The 13,890-nt window shown below is 48.8% G+C and overlaps 1 protein-coding gene across 5 annotated transcripts in view; it reads right to left on the reverse strand.

The window, feature by feature from the left end:
- Positions 1 to 3,827: 3,827 nt before the first annotated feature.
- Positions 3,828 to 13,890, reverse strand: part of RBM6 (RNA binding motif protein 6) — a 144,180-nt gene continuing 134,117 nt past the window's right edge. The window contains exons 17-22 of one of the 5 annotated variants that reach the window (XM_073352605.2): positions 12,438 to 12,527; positions 11,384 to 11,647; positions 10,325 to 10,399; positions 7,283 to 7,380; positions 5,655 to 5,784; positions 3,828 to 4,075 (exon numbers count right to left, since the gene is read on the reverse strand). In XM_073352605.2, the coding sequence (XP_073208706.1) occupies positions 3,950 to 4,075; positions 5,655 to 5,784; positions 7,283 to 7,380; positions 10,325 to 10,399; positions 11,384 to 11,647; positions 12,438 to 12,527 (783 nt within the window). In that variant the 3' untranslated portion in view covers positions 3,828 to 3,949. The other 4 variants (XM_073352606.1, XM_078853743.1, XM_078853742.1 and 1 more) reach the window with 4 other exon arrangements.

Genomic DNA, 13,890 nt, shown 5'->3' on the forward strand with positions numbered 1-13,890 from the left:
GTGCTGTGCCCATACCAGCTTGTGAGCCCCACCAGTCAGTACCTGCAGAGTGGGGCAGTGCCTTCCCCCGGAGGGCGAGAACATACAGCAGCCCCTCCCTTTCTGTGCACGTACATGGAGCAGAGAAACCACTGCAGCAGCCTATGCTCCTTCCAGCAGGCTGGCACACCCCATAAAGGAAAATACTCAGCTAGCTGCACCCCGAGTTCCTGGGCACCCCGAGAACAGTCAGTGCTGTGCAGAGCAACAGTGGGGGTGGGGGGACGTGTGCAGTGTCATTGGCAACCATGGATTGGGGGACGGAGTTAGGAAAAAACGCTGGAAATAAGCCTTCTGGCTTCCTGTCTCCCCAGGGAGAAATCGCTGTAGGCTGCTTAGATGCAGCTGTATGGGAGCTAGATAATAAAACCTGCAGAGCCTATAGATTTCATACCAGCAAATCCTCTTTGGCTATTCCCCTCCCCCAAAAAACCTAGGAAGCTGCAGGGAGAACAAAAAATACTGTACCGGAAGAGACAATGTAGTAGCTTGTCAGCCCCTGGTTGTGCGAGTCATCGTGCTGTCATTCTAGTGGTGGGTTTGCAAAGCAAGAGCTATGTTCATTTTGAGGAGGCCCTCAAAGCAAAGAGCTATGTTCATTCTGAGGAGGTAGGGCTGCATCTAGCTCTTTGTAAAAATGGCAGGTTGCGGGGGCAGCACCGGAGTGGCTGTTTGCCTCGCGGGCTTTGTGGTAGGCATTCCGCAGCTCCTTCACTTTAATCCTGCACTGCAGAGCATCCCAGTCATGGCCCCTTTCCATCATATCCCTTGATATCTGCCCAAAGGTATCATAATTCCTAGGGCTGGAGTGCAGCTGGGACTGGACAGCTTCCTCCCACCAAACACTGATGAGGTCCAGCACCTCGCCATTGCTCCATACTGGGGATCGCCTGGAGCGTAGAGGCATGGTCACCTGGAAAGATTCGCTGAGAGCACTCCACGCCTGGCTGAGCAAACAGGAAGGGGATTTTCAAAATTCCCAGAGAATTTAAAGGGCGGGTCTGACGGTTGGTCACTTGAGGGCAGGGCAGTAGAGTTCAAAGTGATGACCAGAGTGGCTAGAATAGGCATTGTGGGACACTTCTGGAGGCCGATCAGAGCGCATTAACAGACCAGGGTGTGCACACAGGCACCATGGCGCTCCAGTGGGGGCACATCAAACGTTATTCCACTCGCCGAGGTGGAGTACCAGGAGCGCTCTAGCCACAGAGTCAGAGCGCTCTACGTGCCTTGCCAGTGTGGATGCGTCGTGAGTTAGAGCGCACTGGGCTGCTTTAATGCGCTCTAACTCACAAGTGTAGCCATGCCCTAAGTAGCAGTTCAAGCCCCGCAGGTCTACTATGGGCTGCAGACCGCCCTTGTCTTTGGTGATTAAAAAGTATCAGGAATAGAGCCCCTTGTTCCTGGACTCCACAGGAACTACTTCCACCACACCCAGCTGTAGTAGACCCTCCACCTCCTGTCCGAGAAGATTCTCATGAGAGGGGTGTGACATTGCACCCCATAATGCTTTATGGAAATATGCTTACGAATGTAAATATGTCATGACTGGAATATGTTTTATGCTTCATATGCCTTGTAACATATCTCTGCAAAGGTTATGATCTACTGAATATATTCCTCCTATTTGTATGCATGTATCATTTTTGTATTCAAAGTTATTAATATTTGGCTATGTACTTGTTTAATTTTAAATAGCCTCAGTGAAGCAGTTGGTCAGCTTCCTGAGAAAAGACTATTCTCAGTAAGTGCCCAATCAAGAAACACTTAAGCCAACAATAAGAAAAGGAGGACTTGTGGCACCTGAGAGACTAACCAATTTATTTGAGCGTGAGCTTTCATGAGCTACATGCTCAAATAAATTGGTTAGTCTCTAAGGTGCCACAAGTACTCCTTTTCTTTTTGCGAATACAGACTAACACGGCTGTTACTCTGAAACCTGTCATTAAGCCAACAATGAACTTGGAGACACCAGTCCACATCTGAGCTTTCCCAGGCATGTGGCTTGGCTGGTAAGGAACTCAGTCATGCATGGACATGTGACTTGCCCATATGACTCCAAAAAGAAACTGGGACAAAGGACAGTAACTGCAGGGGGTGTGAGTGATTACGGGACCCAGACTAGAAGGAGGCTAGTCTGTAAAGGAGGCTTATTGGAACTTCTCTGAGGGTGAGATTTTAGCTGTATTCAGCTTCTTACTGTATTAGGTTTTATTTTATTTTTCTTGGTAATTCACTTTGTTCTGTATGTTATCACTTGGAACCACTTAAATCCTACTTTTTGTATTTAATAAAATCACTTTTTACTTATTAACCCAGAGTATGTATTAATGGCGGGGGGGACAGCTTTGCATATCTCTCCGTCAGTGTTACAGAAGGCAAACAATTTATGAGTTTACCCTGTATACGCTTTATACAGGGTAAAACAGATTTATTTGTGGTTTGGACCCCATTAGGAGTTGGGCATCTGAGTGTTAGAGACAGGAACACTTCTTACGCTGCTTTCGGTTAAGCCTGCAGCTTGTGGGATGTGGTTCAGACCTGGGTCTGTGTTTGTAGCTGGCAAGCATGTCTGGCACAACCAGGCAAGGTTCTGGGGTCCCAAGCTGGCAGGGAAGGCAGGGGCAGTCTAGGCACATCAGTTGGCAGCCCCAAGGGGGTTTCTGTGATCCAACTCGTTACAAGGAAGAGGGACGGGGAGGGTGTGCGTGAAGGGAGGGGGGTAGAAAGTAACTGAAAGGTGTAACTCTGTGCCACCATACTGAGGACCCATCGGTCCAATATTATAGACGCCCATGCAGGGAGGAAGGAAGAAAGGCCTGTGATGGGTTGGATCACAGAAAACCCCTTGGAAACTGCCAACTGATGTGCTGGGACTACCTCTAAGCCATTTTTCCTGCCAGCTTGGGACTCCAGAACCTTGCCTTGTTTGAGCCAAACACTCCTATTACAAACCCAGACCCAGGTCTGAACCACATCCCCCAACAGCTGCAGGCTTAACTGAAAACAGCTTAAGAAGTGTTCCTGTCTCTAACACTCAGATGCCCAGCTCCCAATGGGGTCCAAACCCCAAATAAATCCGTTTTACCCTGTATAAAGCGTATACAGGGTAAACTCATAAATTGTTTGCCTTCTGTAACACTGATGGAGAGATATGCAAAGCTGTCCCCCCCGCCATTAATACATACTCTGGGTTAATAAGTAAAAAGTGATTTTATTAACTATAAAAAGTAGGATTTAAGTGGTTCCAAGTAATAACAGACAGAACAAAGTAAATTACCAAACAAAATAAAATAAAACATGGAAGTCTATGCCTAATTCAGTAAGAAAGTGATTACAGATGAAATCTCACCCTCGGAGATGTTCTAGTAAGCTTCTTTTTCAGACTAGTCTCCTTCTAGTTTGGGTCCAGCAATCACTCACACCCCCGTGGTTATTGTTCTTTGTTCCAGTTTCTCAGGTATCCTTTTGGGGTGGAGACGCTATCTTTTAAGCCAGCTCAATACAAAATGGAGGAGTTTCCAGAGGCTTAAATAGACTTCCTCTTGCTGCAGGACAGTGACTCTGTGTCTGCAGAGCTGGCGAAAAAATCACGTGTGCAACATTCTGGAAGTATCACTGAGACTTAGGCCCATCTCTGCCACTCTAGTCCTGCGCCAGTCACCCAAAGGGCAGCACGAGCCCCAGGAGAGATGAGGAGTCATCGGCCGGAGAAGTCTTGGGAAGGTTCCAAAGTGAGGTTTGTTTTTAAAGCAGAGACTTTGGGGAAGGAGATAAGGAAACAGCACTGACAAATTTTCCATTTTATTTAAAAAAAAATTCTAGCAGCAAAACCAGTAACAATTTGAAAACAAAGAGAGACCATGACACAGAAAGAGAGAGGGTTGGGTTTTGTGGGATTCCACTTCATTCACTCAAGTTCCTTGTAGCGGGCAAACATGACTCTCCTGACAGCATCCCGGTATGTTTCATTGGACTGCCTTTTGCTGGGCTTCCCTTGGGTTCCTAAGCCAGCTCCCTTCTTCTGACCTTCTGCCTGAAAACAACACAGACAGCTTGTTTTCACAATTCTTTGTGTTCTCCTCATCAGCTCAGGCTGCCAGGGAGATTGCGTTGGCTTTATTTGACAGCTGTACTAATGACCTGGAAAAGGGGTTACATGGTACACTAACATGCCCAGAGAATACAGAATTGAGAGGAGTTGCTGATGCTGCCGTGGACATAGAAAGCCAGACAGCAAACAATCTAGGAAGACAGACTCCAAAGCATGGGCAGTCAGTGGGGAGGGAACAATCCAGGAAGCAGCGATGCTCAGAGCACCAGGATGGGTGGGAGCGGACAAGAGGCAGTGGCAGCATGTAATACAGCCAGTAATGGAGGCAGTCAGAACCAATTTGATTTGAGGAGGACACTGAGCAAAGGAAAAGAGGCTGAATCTCAGATCTCACAATCTTTCTCATTAGCCTGTCTGAACATCACAACTCTCAGTTGCTCTCCCATCACATGGGATTCCCACAGGCTCTCCTAGCTTGCTCTGAATTCTGACCTTGTGAACGATCAGTATCGTAGAGCCAGTGATTGTATTATGCAATACTGCCTGCCTAGAGCGACCCAACTAATTATTTCCCACAGCGTGGGAGTTGTGTTTACTTTTCAATGCTAGTTATTTGGATGCTATGGGTCTGATCAATTCAACCAAGGGATCCAAGTCTCCAGAGGCTGAATGAAGCACAAGGCCCTGTATTAACACGAAATGGGAGGAGAGGACCTTCCACCTTTGTGGCTTCTCCTTGAGAGCTTGACAGGATTGTCATGAGCGGAGGAATCTTGTTTGCAGGTCAGCCTCCCAGGGCTCATCTGAGCTGGCTTTTCTACAGTGCCAGGGGGCAGCTGCAGGGGTCTCCCAGCCAGGTCAGAGTGAGCACCTGGGGACATTTTCTGACCATGTTTGAACTGGAGAGGGAATGGTGTGTTTGCTGCCTGGGACAATGAGCGTTCAAGCACATGCGTTACATTCCAAGCCTCAAATGATCTGCTTTGAATTATACACTGGATCAGAACATGCAAAATTCACAATGCATGCTATGTTGGGGAGTTAAATACATCCTCCATTCAGGGGACAGAAAAAATACCATGTGACATACGTAACCAATACCACACATATTTCACATATAGCAGCCAGCTAGTCACGTGCTAGTCTCATAAGGCAAAACATTTCAAAGAAATCCCCACATTATTTCAAACAAATGCCATTTGAGACTGCTTGAACTGCAAGGGGTAAAATGCAATGACTACATTGTTCATTATGGCAAACTCCCTCCACTGTACTTGTCAACCACCACTGGCACGTGATTGGGCTCAATGCAAGTGAACCGGAGTGAAATTTCAGTGCCTGTGCTATACAGGAGGTCAGACCAAAGGATGTAATGGTCTCATCTGGCTTTGAACGGTACAAATCTACGAATAGGGGCTATTTCCCTCTTTCAGAAGCTGTGCACGATTCTGATCTCACCAGGCGGATCCCTACCCCCACATTTCTTTCAGATGGGAATGGGAAATGCTACCAAATTCAGGATTGTACCATCTGATTTTAAAAGGAAAGGAAGGTGTTTCACCTCTACTGGCGATGTCATGCCCTGCTGCTGGCGTCCCAGTCCTGAGCCTTCCTTCCAGCCCATAGCCTGCAACATGCGGCTTCCTTTGTTATTACTATCGATTCTTGCTTTACTCACAGGGTTATGGTCACTACAAAAAGAAAACAACTATAAGTATCCATACACATCGCTTTATTCTATTTTCCAACATGGTACCATGGATTTCAACACAGAATTGATTGCACCTTGGATAACATCAAGGGCTTTTTGCAAAGATGCTCCCATATTGCGTGCATGAAACATGCTGTTTGAGGCTTATTTTGGGTTCACTATGGTGCATTATGCATGCATAATTCAGGCACATTTTGGAAAATGTAGCTCCTGAAGTCCAGCTTCAAGGTGATCTGCAGGGGAGTGGGAGGGGAAATGGGTGCATATCCTTAACAATATATTCTTTAAGATACCCAAAGAAGGCCTGAAAAGTTTTACGTACACATGCGTATACATACAGGGTTTGGTTTTTATATATAAACTTTGGAAATATCAGGAATGGGAAGTCTGGCCCCTCCTTTCTTACTGGAGCTTTTCTTCTGAACACTGAGCTGGGAGGAATTGGGATCACACTCTCAGATTTGAGCTGAAGGGGTAAAGGTGTCCAATTTTTAACAAGGAGAGTTTTTCTTTCAACTGTTCTCACTGATCATTAGCAAGAACAAATACCTTTCAACAGTCTGAACAACAATCACTTCCCCTTTCAGTCAGGTTCCACTTTTTAGGTATCTATGCTTTCACGCACACAGTAAATTCTCCAGTCATCTAATCTCTTCCAGGAAGAACGGAGAAGACAAAGACCTGACTTTCTGATCCACAAAACACACAGGGAAAAGCCTCCTTCCAAACCTTCACATGTCAAAAAGAAACAGGGAGCACAAACCCATTTCTCCTCTTTGAAGGTCACTTTTAAGCCAGCCTAGCAAACCCAAGGGTTTTATTCTGCCTAGGGTGCCTTGGCACCTGCAGACACACCATGGCGCTGTGCCCCAAGCACAGGCAGTGCTCTCTTTGTTCAGCCACTCTGACCGAGAAGGAAAAATGCCAAGTGTGTCTGTCTCAGCCGGAGCAGATGAAAACATGGCCCTGCTCCTCCTCCTCCTCCTCCAGCCTGTTCTGCTCCCTTCTCTCTCTCTGTCATTCCAAACTACAGACAGGAAGACAAGGAGAGAACCAGTTGGAACAACATCCCCTGAGGAGCCTGGGAAGGGACACTCACCTGTCCCAGATACCTGGCTCCCAATTTCCTAGGAACAGGGTAGCCAGGCTCCTCTCTTCACCAGCAAGGATCTGGTCCCAGCTTTAAATCCCCCCCTCCCCTGCCAGCACATGTTGCTCATTTCAAAGGGCCCCACTGTACAATTGGCATCGAGGCCACTGAAAGGCCAGAAAATTCATGAAAGGCTAAAACTCCACGTTGCTTTACACAGAGAATGCAGCCAGCTGTCCAACCCTTCCCCCCCTCCTCCGGCTGCCCTGCTGGCCTCATCTCCTCCAACTACACACAATGTGACAGTCTGGCGCACCCAGCTGCTGACAGCACCAGCAGCTCTGAGGAGTCCCGGATGCCCTGAAGGAGGCGGAAGAGCAGCTGGTACCTCTCAGAGTCCCAGGCCTCCTTCAGTCGTTTTCTCTCTGGTGAGTCCAGGCGCTGGAATCTCTCTCTCCGGTCATTTCCCTTGTCTTTAATCTTCCCCTTTACAGTGAGCAGAAGAGAGTTAGCATTAGTAGAGAAGCTATGACTGAGTCACTGCCCTGCCTGCAGCTCCACGGGGAGCAGAAGTCTAGGTAATTGACATGCTCCCCATCACCGTAAGACCCAATTGCCTCCAAGTATTTGTAAAGCCACAAAAGAGTCATCTTCTCCGCCCTCCTTCCCTTCCAGCCTGCAGGGAGATGCCTGGTTAGTGATCAGGGCGATATGTTTGGGGAGTGAGGGAGACTGCAGAACACAGCTTTTCCTCAATAAGTCATTGCCCTTCGTTCTGAGGGCAGCCAGGCCCCAGCGCCGCTTTTGTGGCATGAGTTCCACAGTCTGGGTCTGGTCCTGTGGAAATTCGGTTTCCCACACTCACAAACATCCCTCTGTCGGGGAGGGAAAAAGGCTCTCAGGTAGCTGGGACCAACCCCAGGGAAGATTTTGTTTATTAGACAAGAGAGCTGGATTCTGGGGAGCAGGCACAAAGGGGGACCTGGTACACACTCACCAGTGGGTTAGAGTAGCACACTGCATGTGGCCCAACAAAGCTAATAGATGGGACTGTCCTTCTGGGATTCCCAGGGATCAGCTGGAACTGCCGCTCAGTGCACAGAGAACTATCAACATGCGGCACCTGGGGCCAGAACGCTGCCGGCAGCTCCTTCGCTAGCCCTTCCCTCAGTTCAACCTCCAGTCTGGCGCTTGGGGACCTGGGCCTCCTGCGCTAAACCACTCGGCAATCTGGGCACAATTTCAGAGCTGGGGGCCTGCTCAGAAGGGCCCCTCACTCAGCTGCAGAGATGCATGGGCAGAGATACTATGGGGCAGGGTGCGAGTCTAAGACCAGAACAGTATGGGCGATGGGCTGTATCGATCAATAATGCTGAGAAGGGGGCCCAGGACTGGAATAACGGGGCTGCGGGTCAGGACTGAGCTGCACTGGCAGAGCTCTGCATGCTCCTCCCAATTCAGACTGCTGGGTGACAGAGCTCTGCCATGGTTAAATCTTCTGGCCTGCCTTGCTGCACCTCCCTGGCTGCCACCTTACTGTGGCCAGCTCTTCTCGCTCTCTCTCAGCCTGCACGAATAGCCTCTGCACGGCCCGACTGTCCTGCGAGAAAATCAACAGCTGCTGCTCGTGAGTACAGATCACAGCTGGTCCTATGGCCTGGAATATTTGTCCTCTCAGCCGCCCCACCATCAGACCAGGCTAACCATGACATGTTCTAGCCATGTGGCTGGGTTGGTGGAGAGCCTCTCAGACTGGCATCCTTACGCACATGGAGCTTGGCTGGAAGCACTGATATATCATCAGCTGGGCAATGCAACCAAGGAATTGAGTCCAAGCCCCCTGGGATTAAACAGGCCTGCAAGCTTGGCCCATTGTCAGTCACCTGCACTGATACCCTGTGTACAGCTGGGCTCTACCAGCCTGGTTTGCATCCAAATCACATCTGTGGGCAGTCTGGAGTGTGGGGCAGGGGAGCCGGGGTGGGCTAGAGCTCTCTGGCAGGTTTGCAGCTGGACTCCAGCAGGGCCTAAGCAACCTCTGACATCACCATTAAACTATTCTAGAGGCACCTCTAGGGCTCCTGTCCTAACAGTGCAAAGGTGGAGCTGCAGCCCTGCAAATCCATGTCCCAAGGTTGATGGGGGCTCTGGAAACTGTCACATGCTTTGAACGGAGTAACTAACCAGCTGGGGTATAACAGAAGAGGCTGGAGTTGCCCACCACCTTGATCTCATCTCCTGACTCCAGGGGCAGGCATTTCTCACTCCAGTTTATCCTGGGAGTAACCCCATTCTAATGATTGAGATCAACGTAAGAGATCCCTGAGATAGAAGAGATACATTGGATCCAGCCCATTCCCTTTCCTGAGCAAGGCAGAGAGCCAAGCTAGCAGACACAGCCACTTACTGTCTGATACTCTAAGCCAGCAGCTGAAGAGCTGCTTTCTTGGCCTACTGACTGACTGCTGGATAAATAGAAGGCTTTTATAGCCCTGTGTCTGGCACCATTCCACGGGGCCTCCCTCACCATGTCACAACATTGCTCCCAGCAAGTCCAGCATCCAGCCCACTTGGGATCAGACCGGAGCTTAAGCTGTGGCTGACACTGGATGGGGAGGGAGGAATATGGACATCAGCCACCCCTCCAGCATTGCAGACACCAAACTCCTGCTGCTCCCCATGCTCCATAGGGTGTGTGCTGGCCCCTGCTTCACAGACTGGAATGCTCCAGCTCACATGAGCACAGGGGCAGCCTGCAGGGAGCCCTGTAAGGCACACAGTGCTGGTGAAACAAGAACCACTTTACATCCAGGTGGGCTGATGGAAATCAAAGCAATTGAAATCAGTGATTTCAAGCCTTGATGTAACCCATCAATTTTAATCATGTTTTGCATCTGTACTTCAGTTATTGCCCTAAAGAGAGGCTGATTCTCATTGGTCGGAAACCACTAAAACATGTTGATTTGCAGGTAAACAGCTTTTTCACTAAATGTGATGCTACTTTTCGCTAACCAGGAAGATACCCAATATTTACATGCCTTTATTTAAGCCACTCGACAGCTGCACTAATTTTGCATACAAGTTAGGGTACCCTGAACATCCCACCAGCTCCAGTTGGAACCTCCTCTTTTTGCAAGGACAGCACCACACCAAGGCCATGCCCAGAGCCATTTGAGAGGAACAGCAGACTCAGGCTGTCGTCTGGCCGACATACTCATCTCTAAGGTCATACTTTGTACCAAGGGCCACAGCATAAGACTCCCCAGACTGCACATGGTTTCCAGGCTGAAATCTGAATGCTTACAACATGTGCATGGTGGCGGCAAGTGAACACTGGGGGTTGGCTGTGGGTTAGCGCAGGATCCTGCTTCGGCAGGGTGACAGATGTCGAGTGCTGAGCTAAAGCCTCCCCACCTCCACATGCACACACCTCTCGCTCTCTCCTCTCCAGATATGCCAGCTCTTGCTCGGATCGTTTGATCTTCCTGTGAATCTCCAGGTTTTGCTGGAAGGAGGAAAGCAGAAGTCTCTGTCAGTGGAGAAAGCAAACAGCTGGAATCATGGATTGAATCTAGATGATTTGATCTTTGATTTTGTGCCCAAACAAACTTAACCTGTGACCTCCTGCCTGAACTGCATATATTAGGCCATAACCTCCCACGCCGCTCAGCATTGCTGCTTTCATTTAATATCTATGCACTGGTTTCTGCCCTTGGACAGTCAGATGTCTTTCCTTTCTCTTCCCAGCAAAGCTGTAGAGCATAGAATCACCGTCAATGCTTCATAGCCTTTTGTGTTCAGAGAGCATGTGAATCTGTACTTACTGAAGTGAGCTGGCTGAAGCTGTGCAGAACGCAGGCAGGTACTGTCCTCGCTTCTGTCTCTGCAACTCTGCCTGCATCCCCCTCTGTGGCCCACCCCACACCCTGAACTGTGTCGCTGTGTGTAGAAAATAATGTCTAAAGATTCAGGTAGTAAGTGCTAGTTTGTATGGAGCACTCTCAGAAGTACCCAGCCAGGAATCCACATCACCCAACAGCAGGCTCTCTTCATCCACCCCATCAGAGAACTAGCTGGTAGCACATCCCAGGACAGGTATGCTCAGCCTTATCCCTTTAGCGCCCCATCTTGCTGAGGCAGGTTAGCCAATAACCACCCTACAGCACTGATGACTTTCTATACCTCATCTTCACACTATGTCCCAGGTGTAAAGGCACACAGCTCTCCTTAGGAACCCATGGGAGAGAATGCTCCTGTTAGCCTGCTGGGTTCTGCAGCCCATAATACCTCACTTCAGCTAGTTACAGAGCATCCATACATGTTGTCCACACACAAAGGCTCTGAACAGAGAGGCATTGCGGGCTACTGAGACAGCATCCGATCAGTTCCACCCACCCAACTCCTTCCCCTTCCCTCACAAATCACAGGCTAAGTCAATTGCAGCCCCGAAGAGTGGGACTAGCTGGGGCCCCCATAGGCCCTCCAGTACCTTGTGCAAGTTGGAGAGTTGCTGATGCTTGATCAGCACTTCCTTATTGGGGAACTGCCTCCTGCACAGTAAACAGGCCAGCTTATTCCAGTCGGTCAGCTTGTCCTCATCAAAGTCAGGCTTCCTGGGCTGCTCCTCCCGCTGCCTTGGCAGATGGGGAGGCTGTGGCGGCTGCGATTGCACCTCCTCTTCCTCCTCCTCCTCGTTGTCGCTGTCTCCTCCATACTCACCCAGGAGCCCTATCAGAGGGTTCACCACCTTGGGCTGCAGACAGAGCAGCAGAGGATAATGCCACTTTGCAACCCCAAGTCTGTTCCGCCCTGCCAGGCCCTGCTGCCTCATGTGATATCCCCACCTCAGTCTCTGCCTGAGGAGAAGGGGGTGGCATTTCAGCAGCATGGGCACCACATTGAAGGAAGCTAGCAGCTAAGTAGTCAAATGTCCCCTGTATTCCCAAGATGGGGTGCCTGGCCATTAGCTACCCAGCCATATATTTAAGCACAGGGGATTGCCTCTCCAAGTCAGGAGGGACTAGGGATGGGGTGTGCAGCAGGATGGCTCTTTCCTGTATGCCAGTTGCAGTGTCACTCTCCCTGGATTTCCCAAACCCTTAAAAAGAGGCCACGAATCTTGAGCAAAACAAGTTCTGAGTTAAACAAAACCAAAAAAACCCCTCTGCAGTTCTCTGAATGTTCCTTTCTCTGGCTGATGAGCACCAGAAGCAGAAGTCATCCTAAAGCCAGGGTGTAAATCAAGGGGGAGCTAAAGAGATGCCAGATGCAGAGACAGCAGCCTCCAACCCCACTCCATCAGAAGTCTGCATAAAGCTAAGCAAACAGCATGGGGAGGTGGGGAGCGGAGGAGAAGGGGGCCAAAGCTTTGGGATCTTTGTGCAAATGGAGGGACCCCCGGCTGCATTCCTCTGCACTCCATACCCTGAAGCAACGGGGTTTGTGCCAGGAAAGCTCAATAGAGGATCAGGTCAAGATTCTATCTAGTTTAATTTTTCACCACTAACAAGCCAAACAGCAACACATGCTACGGGGTGTCTTACCGGGGCGGAGCTCTCTTCCTTCTTCGCTATGGGAGGCAATGGTTTTTTAAAGATGTCTTCCGCAGGGGGCTTCTCCTCTACAAATTCATTCTGAAACATCCAAGATCAGGAGATAAACCAACAGTGTCCCGGAGAGCAAAGTGAGAGTCTCCAAAGAGCGGCTGGGAACTCACTTAGCGAGCATCCCTGACAGTCAGTCAGTCAGTCAGTGGAAGGACGGAAGGGTTTCTCTGAGGTGGATCACGGCTGCCAGCTGGTTCCATATTGCAGCTCCCCTCTGGGCACAGAGGTTAACAACTGTTCGTATTGCAATAGCACTTGGGGGCCACAGTCCAGATTCGGGGCCCCACTGTTCTAGGTGCTGTACAGAACAGTAAAAAAGGATGCCTGCCCCTGTCAAGGTTCCTTCCCCACTCTGAACTTTAGGGTACAGATTTGGGGTCCTGCATGAAAACCTCCTAAGCTTACTTTTACCAGCTTAGGTTAAAACTTCCCCAAGGTACAAACTATTTTACCCTTTGCCCTTTGACTTTCACTGCCACCACCAAACGTCTAACACCGGTATTATTATTATTAGGAACGAGTTCATTTGGAAACGTCTTTCCCCCCAAAACTTACCCCCTTTTTTCTGGGGAAGTTTTAACCTAAGCTGGTAAAAGTAAGGTTAGGAGGTTTTCATGCAGGTCCTCACATCTGTACCCTAAAGTTCAGAGTGGGGAAGGAACCTTGACATGGTGGCAGAGCGGTGGGATTAACTTGAAATCATTTTGAGATCAATTTGAGATTTTCTGAACCAGAAGCACAGATTTTAAAAGGGAATTTTTTTTTCCTTTGGGCTGCTGGAAAGCAGGTTTCCAACTGAAAGCAGTTAGAGTTTTTTTCTCTGCTTTGGGGCCAGAACAGAGACAAAAGGGAATTGTCTTTTGTGAGCTGGAGTTTTCTCTACCTAAAGGCAGGGTAGTTAACCTCCTACAGGGAAATTCACCAGTCTTCACAGACCTGAAGAAGATTTTTTTTTTTACCTAAGAGCAACCAGAGGGGTTTTCTGCCTATTTGCCTGGAGACAAAGGTGTTAGGGTTTGTTTTGTTTGGTTTTTTTTGGTTGTTGCTGTTGGTTTGGTTTTTTTTAGGATTTTTCCGTAGGCTGACAATCACTATCAGAGAATATAGGTATCATATTACAGCACAGCAAAATTTGTTTTCTTTCCAACTCTCGGGTATAAAGTTAGTTAAAAACAGAGAGGTTAGGATGACAGACTCCACAGTTCAACAAAAGCTGGAATTAGCCAGATTTGAGGCTGAGGAAAAACAAAAGGAACATGAAAGACAGGCAGAACTCAGACAGAACAGGAATGGAGTCTTAGAACTTAGTAAGTAATCTAGCTAGATATGCGTTAGATTCTGTTTGTTTAAATGGCTGAGAAAATAAGCTGTGCTAAATGGAATGGATATT

This window comes from Lepidochelys kempii, chromosome 7, assembly GCF_965140285.1.
Source record: "Lepidochelys kempii isolate rLepKem1 chromosome 7, rLepKem1.hap1, whole genome shotgun sequence".
NCBI classification, from domain to species: Eukaryota; Metazoa; Chordata; order Testudines; family Cheloniidae; genus Lepidochelys; species Lepidochelys kempii.